Source organism: Ranitomeya variabilis, chromosome 3 (assembly GCF_051348905.1).
Source record: "Ranitomeya variabilis isolate aRanVar5 chromosome 3, aRanVar5.hap1, whole genome shotgun sequence".
Classification (NCBI taxonomy): Eukaryota; Metazoa; Chordata; class Amphibia; order Anura; family Dendrobatidae; genus Ranitomeya; species Ranitomeya variabilis.
The window spans coordinates 634,777,522-634,799,906 of NC_135234.1; the positions used below are offsets into that span (position 1 = coordinate 634,777,522).

Genomic DNA, 22,385 nt, shown 5'->3' on the forward strand with positions numbered 1-22,385 from the left:
ACTGAGCATTGTCTCTTCTGTTCTAAGTAAAATCCACAATGGAGATGTGAACAGCTCTTTATAAAATGGCACGCCATGCTTTCCAAGACATTATTGCCTTTTTAACTTAAAACCCCCTCAATACTTTACTCCTCATCTTTTTTATTTCTCCAGACCTCTGCTTCACAACAGATGCTGAGTTTCCCTGACAAAAATAAAGAAAAACCTACTGACTTACAAAACTTTGGGCTTCGAACCGATATGTACAGTAAGAAGAGCACCACTTCCAAGGTAAGCTGACCGTACAGCCATGTAAGTCTTACTTTAAGTGCTCGTGCAGGCGATCGTAAGAATAACATTTGTCGCACTCGGACCATTGTTATTCTATGGGACTGTGCATATGTCAGAGTCTTTCTGAGCAAAAAAAATATCACAGCATGCTGGATTTGCATCCGATATTCGAATCACACTCGGCCATGCAGGTCAGGGAGTCCGTGGAAAAAAAGCAGACTGCACTCTGATGACATCCAACTGTGGTCAGATTTTCATGGACTGACAGAATGGAGAAGATGGAGAATTTTTTGGTTTTCATCTTCTTCACATCCAAGAAAATTAGATGACAATGTGATCAAACTGTGATTAACCCCCTAACTACCACCTATATGCCTTTTAATGGAGGCAGTTAAGGGTACTTCTTCCTCAGTGCAGCTTTTTAATGGCACTGAGAAATAACGGTATAGCGCCCCCCCCCCAGAGTCAGAAAATCTGCGAGGTCTCGACTACCAGGGGTAGCTGAGACCCCGGAGAACGTGATCGGGGGCGGTTTTTACGGTTCCTTGTCACGTGATCGCCGTTATTCACCAAATAACCATCACAAAAAAAAAATTTAATTAACTTCTCTCTCCTTTGATATGATCTAGAGATACCAGAGAAAAGAGAAATGAGGTCTCCCCTGAGACCCTCCGGTACCTCCGCCATCCCAAGGGCCTCCTGATCTGTCCCCCGGCGCTCTTCGTCATCTTCCTGGGAAAAAAATGGCGGGTGCATGTGCAGTGCACCCGCGAGATCTGCTGACCGGTACCCAGCAACAATAGAGAATTTTTCCTGTTGGTTTACTGTGATAGACCCAATCCCAGTGATCAAAATAAAAAAAATAGTAAATCAAATCCTCCTTTGTCACTCCCTTAGTTAGAAATAAAATTGTACTTTTTCCATTTTTTTCAGTTGGGGTTAGGGCTGCAGTTTTTTCAAAAGTAAAAAACAAAAATGATGATGATATGACGGCTAGTTGTTAAGCGCAAGTGATCGCTACTAGAGTTGAGGGAATTTGAAGAGTCAGGGCTTATTCGGCAAGCTCTAGCGCTTGGCGAATAAGCTACAGAGGGAACCCGGATTCCTGCATCAGATATTCTGCTCCGCATCTGCATGTATCTACTCGCTACTTGAGTTTACATTGGGTGCTTGGGTATGATGCACAGAGTATCACGCATCCCCGCATGTTTTTTTCTGGGTGTCTTAACAGCCACGAAACATGCGGGTCAGGAACTTGTGCATGTCACTCGAGCACCCGACGCAAACTGGAGTAGCGAGGGCTTGCGCTCAACACTAATGACGACATATTCAATATGACAGCCTAATGTTATCAAATTCTCTGACGTACCTGTGGGTTCAAAATACTCACTATACACCTGGATAAAATCCTTGAGGGGCATGGTATCCAAAACTGTGTCACTTGTGGGGGTTTTCCACTGTAAGGCACAAAAAATGTCTCTCCAAATGTGAAATAACTCTCTGATTTAAGGGCACAAAAATTAAAAGTTTGAAAATTGCAAAATTTTTAAAGTGTTTGCCAAATTCCCTTTTTTCATAAATGCGAGTCATATCAAAGAAATGTTACTACTATCATGAAGTACAATATGTCACGAAAAAACTGCCTCAGAATCACCGGGATGTGTTGACGCGTTCCAGAGCTATTACCTCATAAAGTGGCAGTGGTCAGAATTGTAAAAATTGGGCTGGTCATTAAGCAGCAAATTGGCTCTGTCACTAAGGGGTTAAACTCTGATCAGAGTTTGATCATAGTGATAAGCATAATCGGCCTGATTCTCTCAGATGAGAGAGTACGATGGTGTGACCCTAGCCTAATAAATACATAGAAAGTGTAGTCTAAAATATTCTTGTGCCCTAACAAGCCTTAGGTCTGGATCTTGCTTTTTTATCAGCATGTGTTTGATTGGTGTATCCTATTGGTGCTATACGCTACAAAGCATTTTCTGTCAGGCACCTGCTGCGTCCAGCTCATTGTGCCAGTGGCAGCACTGTATACATTGTACATTGGAGCACAGCCCTACTTACGCAAATGTATGAAGTCAGGTAGCAGCTTTCATTGTTTTTTTGTTTGTTTTTTTTAGAGTAAATCTGCTGCAAGTGCAACGAGAGAGTGGACAGAACAGGAGACTCTTCTACTTCTAGAGGTGATATCTGATGGAATCACTCAAAATACAAGGCCATACGTCTTTGTGGTGTTTATAAGCCTGAGCTTTTAAATTACATTCTAGGCTCTAGAAATGTACAAAGACGACTGGAACAAAGTGTCTGAACATGTTGGCAGCCGGACTCAAGATGAATGTATCTTACACTTTCTGCGGCTGCCTATTGAGGACCCCTATTTGGAGGACTCTGAAGCGTCTCTTGGGCCCCTGGCTTATCAGCCTATACCGTTCAGCCAGTCTGGTAACCCAGTGATGAGCACAGTGGCTTTCCTAGCATCTGTGGTGGACCCTCGGGTGGCTTCTGCTGCTGCCAAATCGGCTCTTGGTAAGTTCTTTGTAATGAGGTAAGTTAGATTCAGTGGAAATATTCCTAAGGTTTACGCGATCTCCTAACAGATGAGTTTTCTAAGATGAAGGAAGAAGTTCCTACTGCGTTGGTGGAAGCTCATGTTCGCAAAGTTGAAGATGCAGCCAAAATAACGGGTAAACCTGATCCTAGTTATGGACTTGAGAGCAGCGGTATTGCTGGCACGAACTATGAAGAAAATGACCGGATAGGTGAGTTTTGTTGTCCTTGCTGAAAAAGATACTGTTATGTGACGAGAGCAGACACTGACCCATATACTCTTTCACTCAGGAGCGGACACAGAAAGCAGAGGGCCTCTGTGCAAAAACAGTATGTGGGCCCCTTGTTTCCCAACTGTTGATTTTATTACCATGGGGTGCAAGTCATAGTACTCCTTCATGACTTTCTAGAAGATCCTTTTGCTGTGTGATGTTTAGCAGTCGTAATTGAGGGCCGTGTAACTATTGACTTAAAATCTTGCATGCATCCTCCTAATCTGTATGGCTGAATGGCTATAAGTAAAACTACACAGAGAGACTAGTGTCTGCTGCAGATAACTGAAATGCTGCGGCTCGTACACCCGCACCGTGCGTGAGTTCATGCAGCATTAAGTAGAAGCACAGTGGGCCTGGGATTCCTATAAATTTCACCCACTGTGCTTCTAATGTGGAAAGCAGCGTTTTGGACGCAGTGAAGGTGAGCTGTATCCAGAATGTGGCTCTTCCTGATAGCGGGCGCGTACACTTAGGAGTGATTATAAGTTACTTTGAGGTTGACAGTGCCCCCGAGCACCCCTCCTCCTACTGAGCAGCTGTATAAGTTACACATGTGGTATATCCATTTACAATTGCTACCCCAACAGCTGCAGGTCCAGAAGGGAACATATAGACAGCTTTATATTGATGTAGAATCCCAGTAATATTGATGGCATTGCAGAAACACGCATTCTGTATTTCAAGGGGAAACTAACACAAGGCAATGTGAAGCACCCACTTCTCTGCACTGCATAATGGTAGCCTGGGCCTGCAGGGCATTGTCAGATTCCAGGCTGGCATAAGTAACCATTGTATCCTGCCCATGGCACCTGCATAAAGGGTGGGATGTACAATTCTCTGCATTGTGTTGCTCCTCTCTGTCTGATGGGTCAACTAAGAATAGGTGGACAGGACAAAGTATTTTTCCTGTGGAGCAGTCATTATTGCATGGTGCCTTTTCTAAATGTTCTTCAATTTCCAGCACTGACAACAATGTTTCTTCCCCAGAGGAGAACAGTACAGAAGAGCCCCCTCCCGAAATACAGCCGACCGAAGAAAAAAAAGAGCCAAAGGTAAAATCCTACATATCACAGACAATATCATTGCGCTTTAGCTTCACAGATTTTTATTAATTATCCATTTAAACAGTTTAAAAGGGTGTGGGGTACAAAAAATAGCATTGTGCTTTAGTGGTGGTAACTTCTGATGTGATGACCGGGTGTATGAACCCCTATATAATAGGTATCTACTGTTGGTAAGTTGTTATAGAGGTCGGCTTATTCTGCTCTGTAACTCTGTACACTAATCACTGCTCATCTGAGCTGAGGATAGACAAATCTTGAGTATGGTAGAGTGAGTTGGAGCATGGCTTTCATTTTATTGGACAATTGTCATTTGAGCTTTCTAGCATACTCAAAGGGGTATTCCAGTCACAAGGGTCTACATGCATGATGGTTGGCATCCGCCAACTGGATGCACATAATTTGCCAAAATAGCGTATCCTAGCCACTAAGAACCCCCCAAAAAAGGAGTTTGTCTGGCTGGTGGTCATGCCCTGCTTCTCTATTTAAAGTCTGACAAAAAAAGCCCAGAGTTAATACCCCCACTATCTATCACGTATCGGCTTTGTAGTGGGTGGGTGATCAATACTTCTGGCTGGAATTCCCCTTAAGCCCTTAACGACTTTTGACGTACATGTACATTAAGGGTTGTGTCCCTGACTTTGATACGGGCTTGCACGCCATACCCGCGGCTTTTCCTGCAGATTATAGCTGATTTAATCTGTTAAATACCTTTGTCCATCTCTGAGAGCGACATTTTGCACACCAGCAGGGGGTCATGTGATTCTGCTCTTTTATCGTTGTGCCCATGACGTGATTGTGAGGCGCTGATGGGTTGCCATGACATCTGGGGGTCTGCTATTGACCCCCATGCCTGTCACTACATTTAGCTGTCATTCATAGGAGATTGTGATTTTAGCTATACAGAACAGTGCTGATGTACTGCTATGTATAGCACAAGTGATTAGATAATTGCAGCTTTAAGTCCCAAGTACGGTAAAAAAAAAAGTACGGTATATTTTTAAAAATATGTAAAAAAACAAATTCAACTGACCCCTTTTTTCCCCACTAAAAATTAAACAATTAATACATTAAAAAAATACATATATTTATATATATTTGGTATCGCTGCGTTCGTGAAAGTCTGATCTATCAAAATATAAAATTAAACAGATAGGTAAATGGCATAGTGAGAAAAAACTGAAACATCAGAATTACGTTTTTTTGGCTGCAGAAACATTGCAATAAGAGGCGATCAACGCATCGTTTCTACTAGTGTTGAGCGAATAGCTTTGGATAAGCACTTATCAGAATAGCTATAGCGCTTCCCGAATAGCTGCTTCAGGAACCCGGATACCTGGAGCGCTCCCGGTAATAAGCTGTTGGGCACCGCTGCTTGCTGCATGTGTCGCGGCTGTGTGACAGTCACAACACACAGGCTCTCCATACATATGTCACACAGCCGCGACACATGCAGCTGCAGCGCCGGACATCTGATTATCGGGATTTCCCGAAGCAGCTATTCGGGAAGCGCTTTAGCTATTCTGATAAGTGCTTATCCAAATCTATTCGCTCAACACTAGTGTCTACGTCAAAATCATATCAGTAAAATCGTCAGCTCAATGCGCAAAAAATTATCCCTCACACAGCTCCATATTCTGAAAATTTAAGGCGTTACGGGTCTGGGAAAATGGCGACACAAGCAATATTTTATTTTGATTTTTTTCTTATATACAAATTTCCAAATTTTCTTGTTGCTCCCATCTCCTCTGCTGATATGCACTCAAGGGACCCATGCAGCCCTGCGCGGAACTTGGCTTTAGCTCATTGAGTAGCTGAGTTAACCAAAGAATCACAGACTTTGCTTATGGTTGTCGAACGATTGCCCAAGTCCTCTGCTGCCCCTGATACCTGCAGTGCTAGAGCACTAAGAAACCCTACAGATAGATGTATTGAGTCCATGCCCAGGTCAGTGTTTGAAGCCGCAGGCTCTGTCCTGTGCCTAGCCTTTGATACCACTTGGGTGTTTAACGTGGTTACAACACAGCTCAAACACATTTGGAAGGGTGTTCTTTCTAATTCTCCTAGGATTCTTCCATCGGACAGATCTCAGGCTTTCCAGGAAAGGAGAAATTTTTCAAGCCTTTCCCATCTTAGGTTGCTTGCTGTCCTGGAGACAGTGCCTCTAGGACCAAAGGTAACAGAGAGTCCAATGCTTGACGGATTACCCCACTTGGGGACTTCTCTTGGGTGGGTGTTCGTCACCTTCTTTTCCAAGACGCATAGCTAGGGGTGGATGACAATGTCTGGGTCAAAGAAGTAATCTCTGGTTACAAGATAGTTTACTACTTTCCCACACAACCCTTTTTTTTTTAATCTTGTCCCCCCATGACCCCGCCATAAGATCCATTTTTAGCCAGGCCATCACGTCTCTTCTCCAGGTTCCGCTTCTAAATCGTTTCAAGGGTTTCTACTCCATTTGGTTCACCATACCAAAGAAGGACGGCTCAGTGCGGCCTATCCTGGACCTAATACTACAGAAGGACCGAATGTACCACATCAGGATGGAGTCTCTGCTCTCTGTCTTTGCCTGTATGGAACCCAGGGTGTTTTTGTCTCCTGTGGACATTCAGGATGCATACCTCCACATTCCCTTTTAGCCGGCTCACCATAGGTTTCTCGTCTTTGCGTTCAACCAGGATCATTTTCAGTTTGTAGCTCTTCCCTTCGGCCTCACCATAGCACCAACGGTTTTCACAAAGATCTTGCCCCCAGTCATGGTGCTGCTTCGAACCAGAGGGATTGGGCTTATCCCTTATCTGGACAACATTGTCGTAAAGGCTCCTACTTACTCGGAAAATCTGGATAGTGAACAGATTGTCTTGTTTTGCTTTGAGAGGATTCGCAACAGGGCGAAGGCCTCTCTGGTCCCGGCACAATGCTTGCGATTTCTGGGGACATTGTTTGACACCGTTCAGGGGAGAGTCTTTTCTCCCTGATGAGAAAAATTAGCTCTTCTGTCCGGCATCCGGTACCTGAGACGACCAGTGAGAAACTCCATCTGTCTCTGCATGAGCACCTAAGCAAATGGTGGTGGCTTCCGAGACGGTTCCTTTCTTTCAGTTTCATTCCAGACCCTTGCACAACACCCTTCTGTCTTGTTGTGACAGGTCCTTGAATTGACTGGTCTGTCTACCATTGCACGTCCATTAGTCTCTCGGATGGCAGTTAAAGGAAAAATTTGGGACTTTGTAAAGAAAAAAGAAAAATGTGCCTAATCACAAACAGGCAGGTATTTGCAACCTACCTTCCTATTGTGTCCAATGCCAATGTTCACTGGCACAGAGTGGTCACAGTCCACTCCTGCCTGTGATTCAGCTGCTACCGCTGACGTAATGTCGATGGAACGGAGGCTTCTTTTTCTGCGTCGCTCTGTAGACAGGACGGGACTGATGACATTCTGATTGATAACCAGATCCCTGCTGCCTAACTGGGGGAGCCATCTGTCAATCCTCATGATGTTGCCAGTCACATCCTGTCGACCGAGCAGGGTGGAAAAGAAGCCGCCTTTCTGTCAACGTAACGTCAGCAGAGGCAACCAAATCGCCGGCAGAAGCTGCCTATAGTAGCTCTGGTAGTGAAGAATGGCGTCGGGCACAACAGGCAGTTACGTAGCAACTACATGCCTGTTAGTGCTTAGGCGCTTTTTTTTTTTCTTTTTACAGTGTTGGATAACCTCTTTAACCGTCGACCCTGTTTTATCAGGGCACATGATTTTGGTCTACCCTTCTGGATTCAGTCCATCAATGCCACTGCGGTGGGATATATCAACAGTTAGGATGGAGCACAGAGTCAGTCTTGGCAGAGGTCATAAGAATTTTGGATTGGGCATAGAACAGTGTGCCATTGACCCCAGTGATCCACAAACCCAGAGAACACAATTAAGCCAAAGATTTTTTTGTGTCGCAAAAGGTTATCGGCAGGAGAGTGGTCACTTCATCATGATGTTGTCAGCCAGATTTGTCTTTGTTGGTGCACTACAGATATGTATCTAATGGCTTCCAGACCGCAAGGCTATTGCAGCCGAATCTTTGGCAATCCCTTGGTCACAGTTTACTCTCCTGTACCTCTCTGCACCTCTGCCATTTCTACCCAGATTACTTGAGAGCCAGAGGGGATTTCAGTCATCCTGATCGCACCAGACTGGCTCTCAAAATCCTTGTATGCGGACATTGTCAACCTCCTTGTAGACATTCAATGGACTCCCCCAGACTGTCCATATCTTCTTTCCCATTGTCTGCTCTGCCCTCAGAGTTTGCGGTCACTCAATTTAATGGCATTGCTGCTGAAGCCGTTATACTGAACGTATCGGGCCTGTTGCGTCCAGTTATCCAGACTATGATTAGGGCACAAAATCCCTCCTAGTTACAGATCTACAATAGCGCTTGGAAGGCCTATTTTCATTTGTCTGATGCCAGCGATGTTGCCACAGTATCCTTCTTGCCAGTGCTTCTCTCCTTTTTGCGGTCTGACCTGGAGTCAGGACTGGCTACTAGCTCTCTCAGGGGCCAGGTTTTTGCCTTGGCTATTCTATTTTAGAGACATCTGGTTTCCAAGCCCTTCAATTCAAGATTTTATCCAGAGATTGGTTCACTTGAGGCCACCGTACTGACCCCCTGCCCCCTTCCCTCATTTTGTATTTTCTCTATATAATTTCAGCTTTCCTCCTTAACCAAGGCATTGACCTACCTTCCTTCTCGCCCTTTCTTCCCGCTGAGAGAGCTTTGCTTAAGCTGGATGTCGCCAGAGCTGTGCAGTGCTTCTTGTCAGCCTCCGCTATGTTCAGACGTTCAGATGCCTTGTCATTCCAGAAGGCCCATGCAGAGACCTGGCCATCTCTAAAGTGACCATTGCTGGCTTGATTCGGCCATTCTACAAGCATGTAAGGCAAAGGCTAGATCTCCCCCATTTAGGCTTAGGGCTCACTCTGCGCAGGTTGTGGGAGCCTTCTGGGCCGTCTGACTCCAAGCGTCTGTTCTGCAACTTTGTAAGACAGCTATTTGGTCATCGTTTCTAAGTTTTTTTTTTTTTGTTTTTTTTTACTTTTGGGGTAGTTGTGCTTTACAGTTGTTGTTTTGCTTCTTCTACTACTTTCTCATTAACTGGGTACCTGAGTCCCAGTAGGATAGATGTAGTTTGCTGGGGAGGAGCCAACTTTTTTTTTTTTTTTTAAGGTGTATTATGACAGTCAGACACCAGGTGGCAGCAGACCTAGCCTATAGCTCCTATGCTCCCCAATGAAGGCTGTGAGAAAGATTTCATGGCAAGTACCAAAAATCTTCATTTATTGTCAGAACTGGTGTTCTGGTGCTTTGTTTTACGTCTATTCACTGTATCCGTGACTTGCCTACAGCAATATCTCAGACAGGATATTCTGCTGAGGCTGTATGTGACCGTGGGGGAGAAGTGAAAGGAGTTTAGGGGGAATTACTGGGGGTGGGATCACTGCTAGTATGCAGGCCGCCTCAAGGAATGATGGGAAATATACATATGTAGTTAGAACGGAACAGAGGGGTCTGAAGAGGAAGATTGGCAAAAAAAGGTATATGGAGTTCTTTAGGGACATTATCCTTAGGCATTTATGGCAATAACAGTAACTTGGGATAGTGGACAACCTCTGAATTAAAGGGATTGTACTAGGTCTTATAAGTTCTGTTACCGAGGGTTGTGCTCTCCAGAGATCTGACCAAGAATGAATGGAGCCCATGCTTCAGCTTTTCTCCATTCTAAAGCGGTTGAAACCTCAGCATCCTGTAAATTATTCCCTATCCTATCAACGGAATAGAACTTAAAAACTTTGTAAAAAAAAAAAAAATTTATGAAAAATTATCACTCATGATCAGAGGCTCAAAGTATTCTTTTATGTTATGAAATTGATAATAATGCAATTCCCATTTCTATTATAATCCTAAGGATTCTCCCAGTGACTCCGCACCCGAGGAGGACACAAAGGAACGTGTGGTTGATGCCACCAAGAAAGAAGACGATAAGAACAAAGATGTTGACACAGACAAGGACTCTGAGAAGAGCGATGTTGATATGGGTAGGTGTTTGCAGCCTTTAAGTGAAACACACTCATGTTTTAATAATTCCCCAGCATCTTTGTCAAGTATGAAGGTATTTTCAGGCACATGGATTATATTAAAGCATTGTAAAAACTGCTAGACATGAATTTTCTTGCTGTTAAAATTCAGCTCTTTTCCTGAGTTGTCACATGTGGTGATGTGACCTCCAGCACCTTCCCCTGAAGAAGCCACAACGCTGTGGCGATACGCGCGGGGCGCTCACCCACTCCTGTTTTTCTCAGCTCACATGGCTCTTTATTGGATATATCCTCTCCCTCATTGCTTGGTCTAATCGCGTCATCGCGCCCTCTGACCTGAGCGTCACTGCAGAGGACGCGGAAGACGGAGCGGCGGCGGAACCAGGAGTGGTGACTATCGCGCAGTGCTCCCCCTCTCCATTATACTCACCTGCTCCCGGCGCAGTCCCTGCATCTCCGGTCTCCGGGCGCTGACAGCTTCTTCCAGCGTTGAGCGGTCACTGGTACCGCTCATTACAGTAATTATTATGCGGCTCCACCCCTATGGGAGTGGAGTCGGGTCCATATTCATTACTGTAATGAGCGGTAACGGTGACTGCTCAACGCTGGAAGAAGCTGTCAGCGCCCGGAGATGCAGGGACCTCGCCAGGAGCAGGTGAGTATGTCACAGCCGCCGATCCCCAGGGACAATGACTCGAGTATAAGCCGAGAGGGGCACTTTCAGCCTAAAAAAAATGGGCTGAAAATCTCGGCTTATACTTGAGTATATACGGTACATATATGGATATATTTACTCTGTCGCCTCATTGGGGGACACAGGACCATGGGACACAGGACCATGGGTGTTATGCTGCTGTCCACTAGGAGGCGACACTATGCATAATCTGAAAAAGATTAACCATGGCTCCTCCTCTGCAGTATACACCCCTGGATGGCGTCAGCCTTCTCCAGTTTTTGCTTAGTGTCGCATAGGAGGCACACCTAAAAAAAATTTTCTTTACTCCGTTTTTCCGACGGGATTACGGATGAGGAAAAGTGGGCCTCCTGCGAGACTCCCGGCATGGCTCCTTCCTCGGCCCCCTATTACGGGGTGCCCGGTTGAAGTGGAGATGGCTATTCCCCATGTCGCTCCTTCCCCAGTCCCTCGGGTGCTGGTTCGAAGTCGAGACCCCCCTCCTTCCCCAATTCCTTTTGGTTTCTGGGTTGAGGTCGAGGCGAGGATAAAGCCCCCCCGAAGGTGACAACAGCACCCTCCCTAATCCCCCTCTGGGGGTATTAGGTTGAGACACCTCAGGTAGGGCCTGTACAGGCAGCACTCTGCAGCTCCCAGCAATGGGCCAGCACACTGCGCCTGCATCCAGGGACCCCAGCCCAGCTGCGGGCTCCTGTCGGTGCCGGGTGGAGTGCAGGCAGGCATGGCACAATAGAGACACAGGGCTCCCTGCGCCCCTGTCTCTGCGGCAGCACCAGCTCTATACTGCCTCAGGGGGACCCCTCACCGGGCCCTCCCTTCCGCTTATAGCCCCACCGCTATCCTGCCTTTAAATCCGGGGGGGGGGGGGGGTCCGGTTCAGATCCGACCCCCTCCAGGACTTCCGTGCCGGCCTGGAGCCTTCCTGGGTATCCGGCATCTAATTCAGGCCCCGGCTTCGGCCTAGCTGAAGCCGCCGCCTCCTCTCTGCCCCCCGGCCCACCCCCCGGATGACAAATATGACACTCTACAGTGTCATAGAGGGGGCGGATCAAGACAGAAAGGGCGCGTTTTTTACACAGCTCTGCTGCCTTTTTCAGCTCTCCGCCCCCTTCTCCCCTTTCCTCTTCTTCTCGGCGGCCATTTCTGCTGCAGGGATTAACCCTGCACCTCCCGGTTAGCAGGACCAGGCCAGCCAGTCTCTGGGGGGCACAGGACTGTGGATCTTCGGCGCTGGACCTAGGAGCAAACTGGTGGGGTAAGATCACAGCTGGGTTTTTTACTCGGCTGTGAAACCATATTCCCTGTAAGGCTCCCCTATAGGTTCCTCTGCACCCCTAAGGGTCCTCTGCATAGCCAGCCCTTCTGCACTCTGTGCACTATACTGGGCTCAAGGTCCAAGAGAACCGGGCAGGACTGCTATTATGCATTCTGCACAGCCTGCAGGACCGCTCTCCCCAGTGGCAGCACGTAACGCACTGCCAGGACTGCATCCAGACTACTGCGTCAGAGCCCCAATAAGCCCCTGCAAATGCCTCGGTGTCTAATGCCACGCTGGAATGGGTCACTCAGAGGTCGCAATCTATGACGCAGTCTATAGATAACCAAACCTCCACATTGCTTCAGGCTCTGCAGAGTCATGCCTCAGCTATGACCGTTACCCAGCAAAGGGAGAGCTTGACTCAGGAACAGAACGACCGTGGCACATCCATGTCTAGGTCAGGACGCAAGCGGACCCATAGGTCAAGTCCATCTTCGTCATCCCATAGCACACGGTCATCCACTTCTAGGGAGAGACACCGTAGTTCTAGGTCATCTAGACCGTCCCCTTCCAGGGGCAGACAATGCAGATCTACACAATCCCCGACCAGAGAAGGCCTCCTCCCCAGCTCAACCAGCAGGGGACGCCTGAGTGATACACAGGATTCGGAAGGCATCTGTGACTCCGACTCAGACAGGGAAACGGAGGGGTCCCTGATCCCAATCCCCCCTAGCAATACAGCGCTAGTTGAGGACATAATCTCTTCCATCCATCGGGTGCTGGACATTTCTAATCTGCCACCAGAGGCCCCAGAACACAAGATTTCCTTTTGAAGGACCTCTAAAGCCGCCTAAGGTTTTCTCTAACCACCCAGAGTTTAAAGCGATCCTTAAAAAGCAGCTCTCACAGCCTGAGAAACAATTCGCTAATCGCAAATATCTGGAGGCAAGGTACCTTTTCCCACAGAAGGACACCAAGGAATCGACAGATCCACCCGAAGTGGACCCGCCAGTCTCTAGACTAGCAGCACAGACCCTTCTTTCACTGCCAGATAGCTCAACCCTCAGGGACGCAGCAGACCGGCAGGTAGAACGCATGCCTCGTTCAATTTTCGAGGCGGCAGGGGCCTCCCTGGCTCCCGCGTTCGCTTCAGTTTGGGCTGCCAGGGCCATCCTGGCTTGGGCCAAAAATTTACCAGCTGGCCTCCAAGCATCTGTTCCTGAGCTGTCGGACCAAGCGGTTCAAATAGCAGTTGTAGCAGATTACATGCTTCATGCAGCTCTGGAATCAGCAAGGGGCGTTGCGGGGATAGCATCAAACGCCATCACGATTCGGCGTATCCTCTGGCTGCGGAATGGAAAGCGGACGCAGCCTCAAAGAAGTCCCTCACGCACCTCCCGTATCTCAGTAGGTGACTTTTCGGTAAAAAGTTGGACACAATGATATCCAACGCCACCGGGGGTAAGAGTACCTCTCTCCCTCAACTGAAACCTATACGCACTTACAAGAAGTGTAACAAACCCGATTCCGATCCTTTCGGAATTCCTCGGGCTGGTCCGTCTCGCGTCCAGCACAAAATCGTAACTGTTCCCCACACAGGGACAACTCACGGTCGATGCAAAGGTCGGACTAGACCTGGCAGTTAAAAGCAGGCCAGTCAAAGCCCAAAGGAGGAAAACCTCAGACCTTTTCCTCCTCATGACTCACGGACCCCGGAAGACATCCCACCCGTAGGCAGCCGACTTTGCTCTTTCAGCAAGTCTGGATGCCTACTACAGAAGACAGGTGGGTCAGGGAACTAGTGTCTTCCCGATACAAGATAGAGTTCAATTTCCAACCCACCGAACCGATTCTTCCTCTCTGTTCCCCCAAAACCGCCAGCTAAGGCTCGTGCCTTTCACCAAGCGGTTTCCTCGCTTCTTCAAGCAGGAGTCATAGTACCGGTTCCCGCGGCCGGGCGCTTCCAAGGGTTCTACTCCAATCTATTTGTAGTCCTCAAGAAAGGACGCAGCGTACGGCCCATACTGGACCTAAAACAACTCAACAAATATGTACAGGTTCGTCACTTATTATTATTATTATTATTATTTATTGTTATAGCGCCATTTATTCCATGGCGCTTTACAAGTGAGGAGGGGTATACATAATAAAAACAAGTACAATAATCTTGAACAATACAAGTCATAACTGGTACAGGAGGAGTGAGGACCCTGCCCGCGAGGGCTCACAATCTACAAGGGATGGGTGAGAATACAGTAGGTGAGGATAGAGCTGATCGTGCAGCGGTTGGTTGATCGGTGGTTACTGCAGGTTGTAGGCTTGTCGGAAGAGGTGGGTCTTCAGATTCTTTTTGAAGGTTTCGATGGTGGGCGAGAGTCTGATGTGTTGTGGTAGAGGGTTCCAGAGTAGGGGTGATACGCGAGAGAAATCTTGTATACGATTGTGGGAAGAGGAGATAAGAGGGGAGTAGAGAAGGAGATCTTGTGAGGATCGGAGGTTGCGTGTAGGAAAGTACCGGGAGATGAGGTCACAGATGTAAGGAGGAGACAGGTTGTGGATGGCTTTGTACGTCATGGTTAGGGTTTTGTACTGGAGTCTCTGGGCAATGGGGAGCCAGTGAAGGGATTGACAGAGGGGAGAGGCCGGAGAATAGCGGGGGGACAGGTGGATTAGTCGGGCAGCAGAGTTTAGAATAGATTGGAGGGGTGCGAGAGTGTTTGAGGGGAGGCCACAGAGCAGGAGGTTGCAGTAGTCAAGACGAGAGATGATGAGGGCATGGACTAGGGTTTTTGCAGATTCTTGGTTGAGGAATGAACGGATTCGTGCAATATTTTTGAGTTGAAGTCGGCAGGAAGTGGAAAGGGCATGGATATGTGGTTTGAAGGAGAGATCAGCGTCAAGGATAACCCCGAGGCAGCGAGCTTGTGGGACTGGGGAGAGTGGGCAGCCATTTACTGTAATGGATAGGTTCGTTGGGGGGGTCACGTGAGATGGGGGAAAGATGATGAATTCTGTTTTGTCCATGTTAAGTTTCAGAAATTTAGCGGAGAAGAAGGATGAAATAGTGGACAGACATTGAGGGATTCTGGTTAGTAGGGAGGTGATATCTGGTCCAGAGATGTAGATCTGTGTGTCATCAGCATAGAGGTGATACTGAAAGCCATGAGATTCTATGAGCTGTCCCAGGCCAAAGGTGTAAATGGAGAAGAGCAGGGGCCCAAGGACTGAACCTTGTGGGACTCCGACAGAGAGGGGGCGAGGTGAGGAGGTGGTGTGTGAGTGGGAGACGCTGAATGTCCGGTCTGTTAGGTATGATGAGATCCAGGATAGGGCCAAGTCTGTGATGCCAAGGGATGAGAGGGTCTGTAATAATAGGGAATGGTCCACTGTGTCAAAGGCAGCCGACAGGTCGAGGAGGAGGAGAACAGAGTAGTGTCATGGTCATGGAGACTTCTGCTGGAGTCTCTTCGATCCATCATTGCGTCCATGGAGAAGGGAGAATATCTCCCCTTCATAGATGCACAAGACGCATACCTGCATATACCGACTCCACCTGCTCATCAGAGTTTTCTCAGGTTCGCAATCGACCAGGACCACTACCAGTTCGTGGCTCTCCCGTTCGGACTCGCCACGGCTCCCAGAGTGTTTACCAAGGTCATGGCAGCCACCATGGACGTCCTGCACTCCAGAGGCATAGTAGTCGTTCCATACCTGGACGATCTACTCATCAAGGCTCCTACCTTCAAGGACTGTGAGCTCAGCCTCTCAATCACAACCGACACTCTGAGTCGCATGGGCTGGTTAGTCAACCTACAAAGGTCATCACCAACCCCGAGTCAGTCTCTGACCTTCCTGGGAATGCTATACAACACCTCCAGGGATCTAGTGCTCTTTCCCAGGGACAAGGCACTGGCTCTCCGTCTAAGAGTTCGCACCCTCCTCCGCAAACCCCCTCGATCTCTCCAGTTTGCCATGAGAGTCCTCGGCAGGATGGGGGCAGCAATAGAACCGATCCCATTTGCCCAGTTTCACCTCAGGCCTCTCCAACTAGCCATTCTCAAGTCCTGGGACAGAAATCCTTTTTCTCTCGACAGGGAATTCCAGCTAATGTCATCAACCAGGAGGTCCCTGCACTGGTTGCTCAAGCCAACCTTGCTAGCAAAGGGGAAATCCTTTCTCAAAGATCAACGGAAGGTTCTGACCACCGAGGCGATCCTGACGGGTTGGGGTGCAGTGCACCTACACCACAGGGCAAGTGGTCCCCAGTGGAAGCGACCATGCCCATCAACATCCTGGAAATTCATGCCATCCTCCTGGCATTGAGGGCCTTCCATTACTTACTGGCAGCCTCTCACATCAGAATACAATCGGACAATGCCACGAATGTGGCATATGTGAATCACCAAGGGGGGACCCGCAGTAACCAAGCGATGCGAGAAGAGTCACACATCCTCCACTGGGTGGAGGACACAGTCTCGGTTCTCTTGGCGGTCCACATTCCAGGTGTGGACAACTGGGAAGCAGACTTCCTCAGACGACAAGGAATAGATTCGGGAGAGTGGTCTCTCCATCCCGAAATTTTTCGCCAGATCTGCCATCGCTGGGGGACCCCAAATGTGGACCTAATGGCATTCCACTTCAATGCCAAGGTCTCCAACTTCATGGCCAGAACACACGATCCGCGGTCGCTCAGAGCAGACGCTTTGGTTCAGGACTGGACCCAGTTCCAGCTTCTGTACATTTTTCCAACTCTCCCCCTGTTATCCGGAGTGGTGAGGAAGATCAAGCAAGAGGGAGTTCCAACCATCTTAATCGCAGCGGTCTGGCCCAGATGTACATGGTACTCCGACGTCGTACAACTTTCAGCAGACTCCCCCTGGCGCCTCCCCGACCGCCCAGATCTTCTATCACAAGGCCCGTTCTACCACCAGAACTCAGGGGCTCTCAATTTGACGGCATCGCCCTTGAAACCTGGTTTCTAACACGGGCAGGGCTCTCGATGGACGTCATTAGGACCATGATCAGGGCACGGAGACCAGCCTCTGCCAAGATCTATGACCGTACCTGGAAAGTTCTCTTTACCTGGTGCGAATCTCGCGGGCAGACCCCATTCCCTTATTCCCTCCCCAAACTACCTGGTTTTTCTCCAATCGGGTCTGGAGGCCAGGCTGTCCCTGGGCTCGCCTAAGAGCCAGGTGTCAGCCCTCTCAATGCTTTTTCAAAGGCGCATTGCTACCAAGCCGCAAGTAAGGACTTTTCTTCAGGGGGTTTCCCCGATTGGTTCCCCCTACAGACGACCACTAGAAACGTGGGACCTCAACCTGGTCCTGACAGCATTGCAGGAACCACCCTTCGAACCCCTTAAGGAGGTCCCGCTCCGCCTCCTCTCCCAGAAGGTGGTTTTCCTGGTGGCAATCTCCTCGCTACGCATGGTGTCTGAACTGACAGAACTCTCCTGCAGATGGCCCTTCCTGTTTTTTCACCAGGACAAGGTAGTTCTCCGTACGGTCCCATCCTTCATTCCGAAGGTTGTGTCCAACTTCCACCTCAGTGAGGAAATTTCTCTGTTTTCCCTTTGTCCGGTCCCGGTTCATAGAGTGGAGAAGGCTCTGTATGCGCTTGACCTTGTCAGGGCATTGTGTATATATGTGTCTAGGACTGCGTCCTTCCGGAGGTCTGATTCTCTCTTCCTTCTTCCGGAAGGCGGCCGCAAGGGTCTGCCAGCTTCCAAAGCTACCCTTACCAGGTAGATTACATCCACCATACAAGAGGCCTAGCGCCTTAAGAATTCTCCTCTTCCTGCCGGTATTACGGCACACTCTACACGAGCGGGAGGGGCCTGCCGGGCCATTCGGCACCAGGCTTCGGCACAACAAGTGTGTAAGGTGGCCACTTGGACTAGCCCACACTCGTTTACTAAACACTACAGGGTTCATACCCAGTCCCCAGCAGATGCAAGCCTGGGTAGATGTGTTCTGCAGGTGGCGGTGCCCCAAGTATAGGGGCCTGTCTGCACAATATTCGTCCATTGCTTCCCACCCAGGGACTGCTTTGGGACGTCCCATGGTCCTGTGTCCCCCAATGAGGCGACATAGTAAAGGAGATTTTTGTGTACTCACCGTAAAATCTTTCTCTTAGCCTCTAATTGGGGGTCACAGCTCCTACCCTGTTGCCCTTTACGGGCTGTTGTTACTGTTGAGTTCTCATATTGTTCTTTAAGCTCGTACATAGTGGCCTTCTTATAGGCATGGTTATGTTATTCATGTTACGTTCCTCCTAATGCTTTTGCACAAAACTGGAGAAGGCTGACGCCGTCCAGGGGTGTTTACTGCAGAGGAGGAGCCACAGTTAATCTTTTTCAGATTATGCATAGTGTCGCCTCCTAGTGGACAGCAGCATAACACCCATGGTCATGTGTCCCATGGTCCTGTGTCCCCCAATTAGAGGCTAATAGAAAGAGATTTTACGGTGAGTACACAAAGATCTCCTTTTTCCTGCCTGAACATGTGTACACCTCTAGCCAGTGTATATAACATCCAGGCTGAGAAATTTGTTGTGGTTGGTCATTGCCTATATCATACGGCATGACTATAGAGCGGTTCACATTGTGTTTTTAAATGATTTTAATTATTGTTGTGTCTTTTGTGCAATCACTGTTTGATATTGATAATAATAAAAACTACAAACCCCTTTTATTTAGCCTGGGTGCTCCCACTTTATGGGCATGCTTTTCTTCTTCTCTTTTTTGCCATGTTTCTATATATGGTTGAACCCCTTTTAGCATTATACGGTGGTGCCCTCCATGTTTCCTTTTTTGCCCTCCAGCACCTTCCTGTTATGGTTCATTCAAAGCACAGACTGCAGAGGTTCCCTGTCTGTGCTATGAGCAAGGATTGCTCCAGGGGGAACTAAAATACAAAATAAAGCTAATAGGGGAATTTGAGTACTATTTACAGGGATAACCAGATTGTGTGGGTTTGTTTGTTTTTTAATACCCAGAAAAGTCTTTTAATATGATTTTGTCACTGTCATTTCAGTGATGTTTTCTCATGCATCATAACCTGGGAGACTTTTCCATTCTTTATGACGTTCTTCATTGTTTTTATCTAACTATCATAGACTGTTTAATTTTTAGTATTTTATATGAAGATTTATGTAAAGAGGACTTGTCTGCTCTCCTGACATGTCTGTTTTAGTATATAATTTAATTCCTAACAATTACATTCACAGCAAGTTAGACAGTACATAGCCGGAGCACATGATGATGTAAATGCTGCATTTTTCCTTCTGCATTTTTTGCACAGAAAATCTCTGTGTAACAGAGGAAGCAAAATGGACACCATTTCATGAAAACTCATGTCCACTGTTGTCTTAAAGGGAACCCGTCAGCAGGATTGTGCACAGTAACCTACAGACAGTGTCAGGTCGGTGCCGTTATACTGATTACAATGATACCTGGGTGATGAAATCCGTCTTGTGGTTGTTGTTTAATCTTTATTTTCAGTTTGTCGTTAATGATATGCCCGTGCTCCGGGGCGGCCTGTGGGGGTCTTCATGTGGTGCTCTGATTAGACATTCATAATGCAGCCCTCAGTGACCTGCCCCCTAGTTTACATAGTGAATATAATACAGCTTTAGAGAAAAAAAAAAATTCACATTCATCAGGCAGGTGGGGCAGCGTCTGTGGCGGAGCCTGTGCTGTAGCATGATACAGAGGATAGTATGCATATTTTTGTTTTATTTAGACATATAGTTTAAAGTTTTTTGTTTGTTTTCTTTCAAACAAAATGGTGCTAGCGCCTGTGCAGTAGCATTTATCGCATTCCGATAGATGCTACTGTCCTGGCACCACTGGCGCCATCTTGATGAAGCCTATTTTTTTTTTCTCTGCCAAAATGGGCCTGGTGGTGACACCTGCACAGTAGTATCTATCGGAACGCGATAGATGTTACTATGCATGTTGGCCGCCGGTGCCATTTTGTTTAGGGAAACAAAAAACTTAAACAAAACCACCATATATCTAAATAAAATGAAAGTTGGCATATTATAACCCTTATCATTCTATGACTGCTTCATGAATGTGGATTTTTTTCTTTTAGGCTATGTGCACACGTTCAGGATTTCTTGCAGAAATTTCCTGAGCAAAACAGAGCATTTTCTGCCAGATATCCGCATGCGTTTTACTCGTGTTTTTACCTCGTTTTTGGTGTGGTTTTTTTGCGCTTTTTCCAGAGGTTCCCAATGCGATAATATAGTGGGAAATCCGCAAGCAATCCGCAAAATTAATGAACATGCTGCGTTTTTTTACCGCGATGCATTTTTTTTTCGCGGAAAAAAGCGCACCATGTGCACAAAAATTGCGGAATGCATTCTAAATGATGGAATGCATAATGTATGCGGTTTTTTTCGCGTTTTTATAGCGAAAAAAACCGCGAAAAATCTGCAAAGTGTGCACACAGCCTTAAAAACTGTATTATATTTAGTATGTAAACTAGGGGCAGGTCAGTGAGGGATCAGTGACCTGTCAGAAGTCATACACATGAATACCTAATCAGAGCACCACATGAAGCCCCCCACAGGCCGCCCCAGAGCACGAGCATATCATTAACTGAAAACGGAAAATAAAGATTACACAACAACCACAAGACGGATTTCATCAACCACAGTATCATTGTAATCAGTATAACAGCGCCAACCGGACATTGTCTGTAGGTCACTCAGCACAATCCTGTAGACAGGTTTCCTTTAAAGATGCTTTTGAACTGTGCATTTTTGGAGTGTTTTTTTTCCTTATAGGCTTCTTTGGGGGAAAAAAATGCAGGTAAAAACAATTACATGCATGTTTCTGCACTAAAATATAGCCGTGTCAAATCTGCAGCAACATGAAATAATCACAGCAGATTTTGCGCATTTTGGTACTGACACCTTCAGAAAAAAGAAAGGTTAATTCATCAAGACTGGCGTAGCACACACTCGCGCTATGCCCGTCTTGGTGGATTAGAAGAGGTGCGCGCCTCTTCTGAGTGGTTGTGCCTTTGTGTGCCGCACCATAAATTCTACGCCTGTTAGGAATTGGAGTAGTATTTCTGGCGCGCCTCTTAGAAACTGGAGTAGCGTTTCTTGAATAAAAAAACAGCGCCGCTTTTCAGGAGTCAAATGGGTGGACTACGCCCTGCCCCATCCAGATCTGCACATTTTGGCGAAACTGATCCAAAGTCACATGAAAACACAAAAAGATTTTTTTTGCCCAACTCTACATTGCACGAAAAAATGTGCAATTTTTCAAAGCTTTTACCGTTGTCACAGCATTTTAGCATATGGGAATACGGCTTAAAAGTCCCATGGTTGCTCCTTTTCTGATCTTCACATGTAAACCTATAGTGCTGAGGAGTCTAGTTTACTATTAGAGGAGTCACTTTTATCTTTTTAGCCTTTGGAGGAAAGAATTTCACACTAATTGCTAAGAAAATCTAAATGAGGATCACAGCATCAAGGATCCTTCAGGATATACAGTAACAGGATTGTTTACTTTGCGTCTTTTTCTGCAGATGGAGAGAAGGTTTCAGACAGCAAAGAAGGATCAGAAGAGACAGATAAGGAAGAGACTGAAGTTAAAAATAAGGTAGAAAGAGAAATTGGAGAAGGCAATCTGTCCACCGCTGCTGCGGCGGCTCTGGCTGCTGCTGCTGTGAAGGCGAAGGTGAGTAAGGTATCTGCTCCTCCAGTCGGCAGCGTTCTGGTATTGTGGGAACCTCAGATGTACGCTGTGGTTTATCAGCCGTTATGTGATATGACATGGTAAATATTGCATGGCCTCCGGATCTCAGTAATGGTTTAATTGTTTCTCTTTTCTTAGCACCTGGCAGCAGTGGAGGAGCGGAAGATCAAGTCCCTGGTGGCCCTGCTAGTGGAGACTCAGATGAAAAAGCTGGAAATTAAACTGCGGCACTTTGAGGAGCTTGAAACCATCATGGACAGAGAGAGGGAAGCTGTACGTTCTCATTTCTGTCGCCCACAGTCTAACTTTAGCCTCTAAACCTCAAGAATGACGTCTGTGCCAACCGTGCTTGTGCCATCATCAGCCGGAGATTGGCTGTCATTGGCATCTGCAGTATTTATGAGATCAAACTCATGGAAGGAGGGGATCCATTTTCAGCCCATCTCTGTCCTCCGCAGCACACAAGCAGTGGCAGCTGGG

The 22,385-nt window shown here is 47.2% G+C and overlaps 1 protein-coding gene across 4 annotated transcripts in view; it reads left to right on the forward strand.

Moving 5' to 3' along the window:
• The window catches only part of SMARCC2 (SWI/SNF related BAF chromatin remodeling complex subunit C2), a 78,674-nt gene that overhangs the window by 44,015 nt on the left and 12,274 nt on the right, over nucleotides 1–22,385 (forward strand). For 2 of the 4 annotated variants that reach the window (XM_077297546.1, XM_077297544.1), the window contains exons 18-26: nucleotides 154–270; nucleotides 2,391–2,453; nucleotides 2,538–2,796; nucleotides 2,868–3,029; nucleotides 3,109–3,147; nucleotides 4,080–4,144; nucleotides 10,106–10,235; nucleotides 21,736–21,887; nucleotides 22,044–22,178. In XM_077297546.1, the coding sequence (XP_077153661.1) occupies nucleotides 154–270; nucleotides 2,391–2,453; nucleotides 2,538–2,796; nucleotides 2,868–3,029; nucleotides 3,109–3,147; nucleotides 4,080–4,144; nucleotides 10,106–10,235; nucleotides 21,736–21,887; nucleotides 22,044–22,178 (1,122 nt within the window). The remainder of the gene's footprint in view (nucleotides 1–153; nucleotides 271–2,390; nucleotides 2,454–2,537; nucleotides 2,797–2,867; nucleotides 3,030–3,108; nucleotides 3,148–4,079; nucleotides 4,145–10,105; nucleotides 10,236–21,735; nucleotides 21,888–22,043; nucleotides 22,179–22,385) is intronic. The other 2 variants (XM_077297547.1, XM_077297545.1) reach the window with 1 other exon arrangement.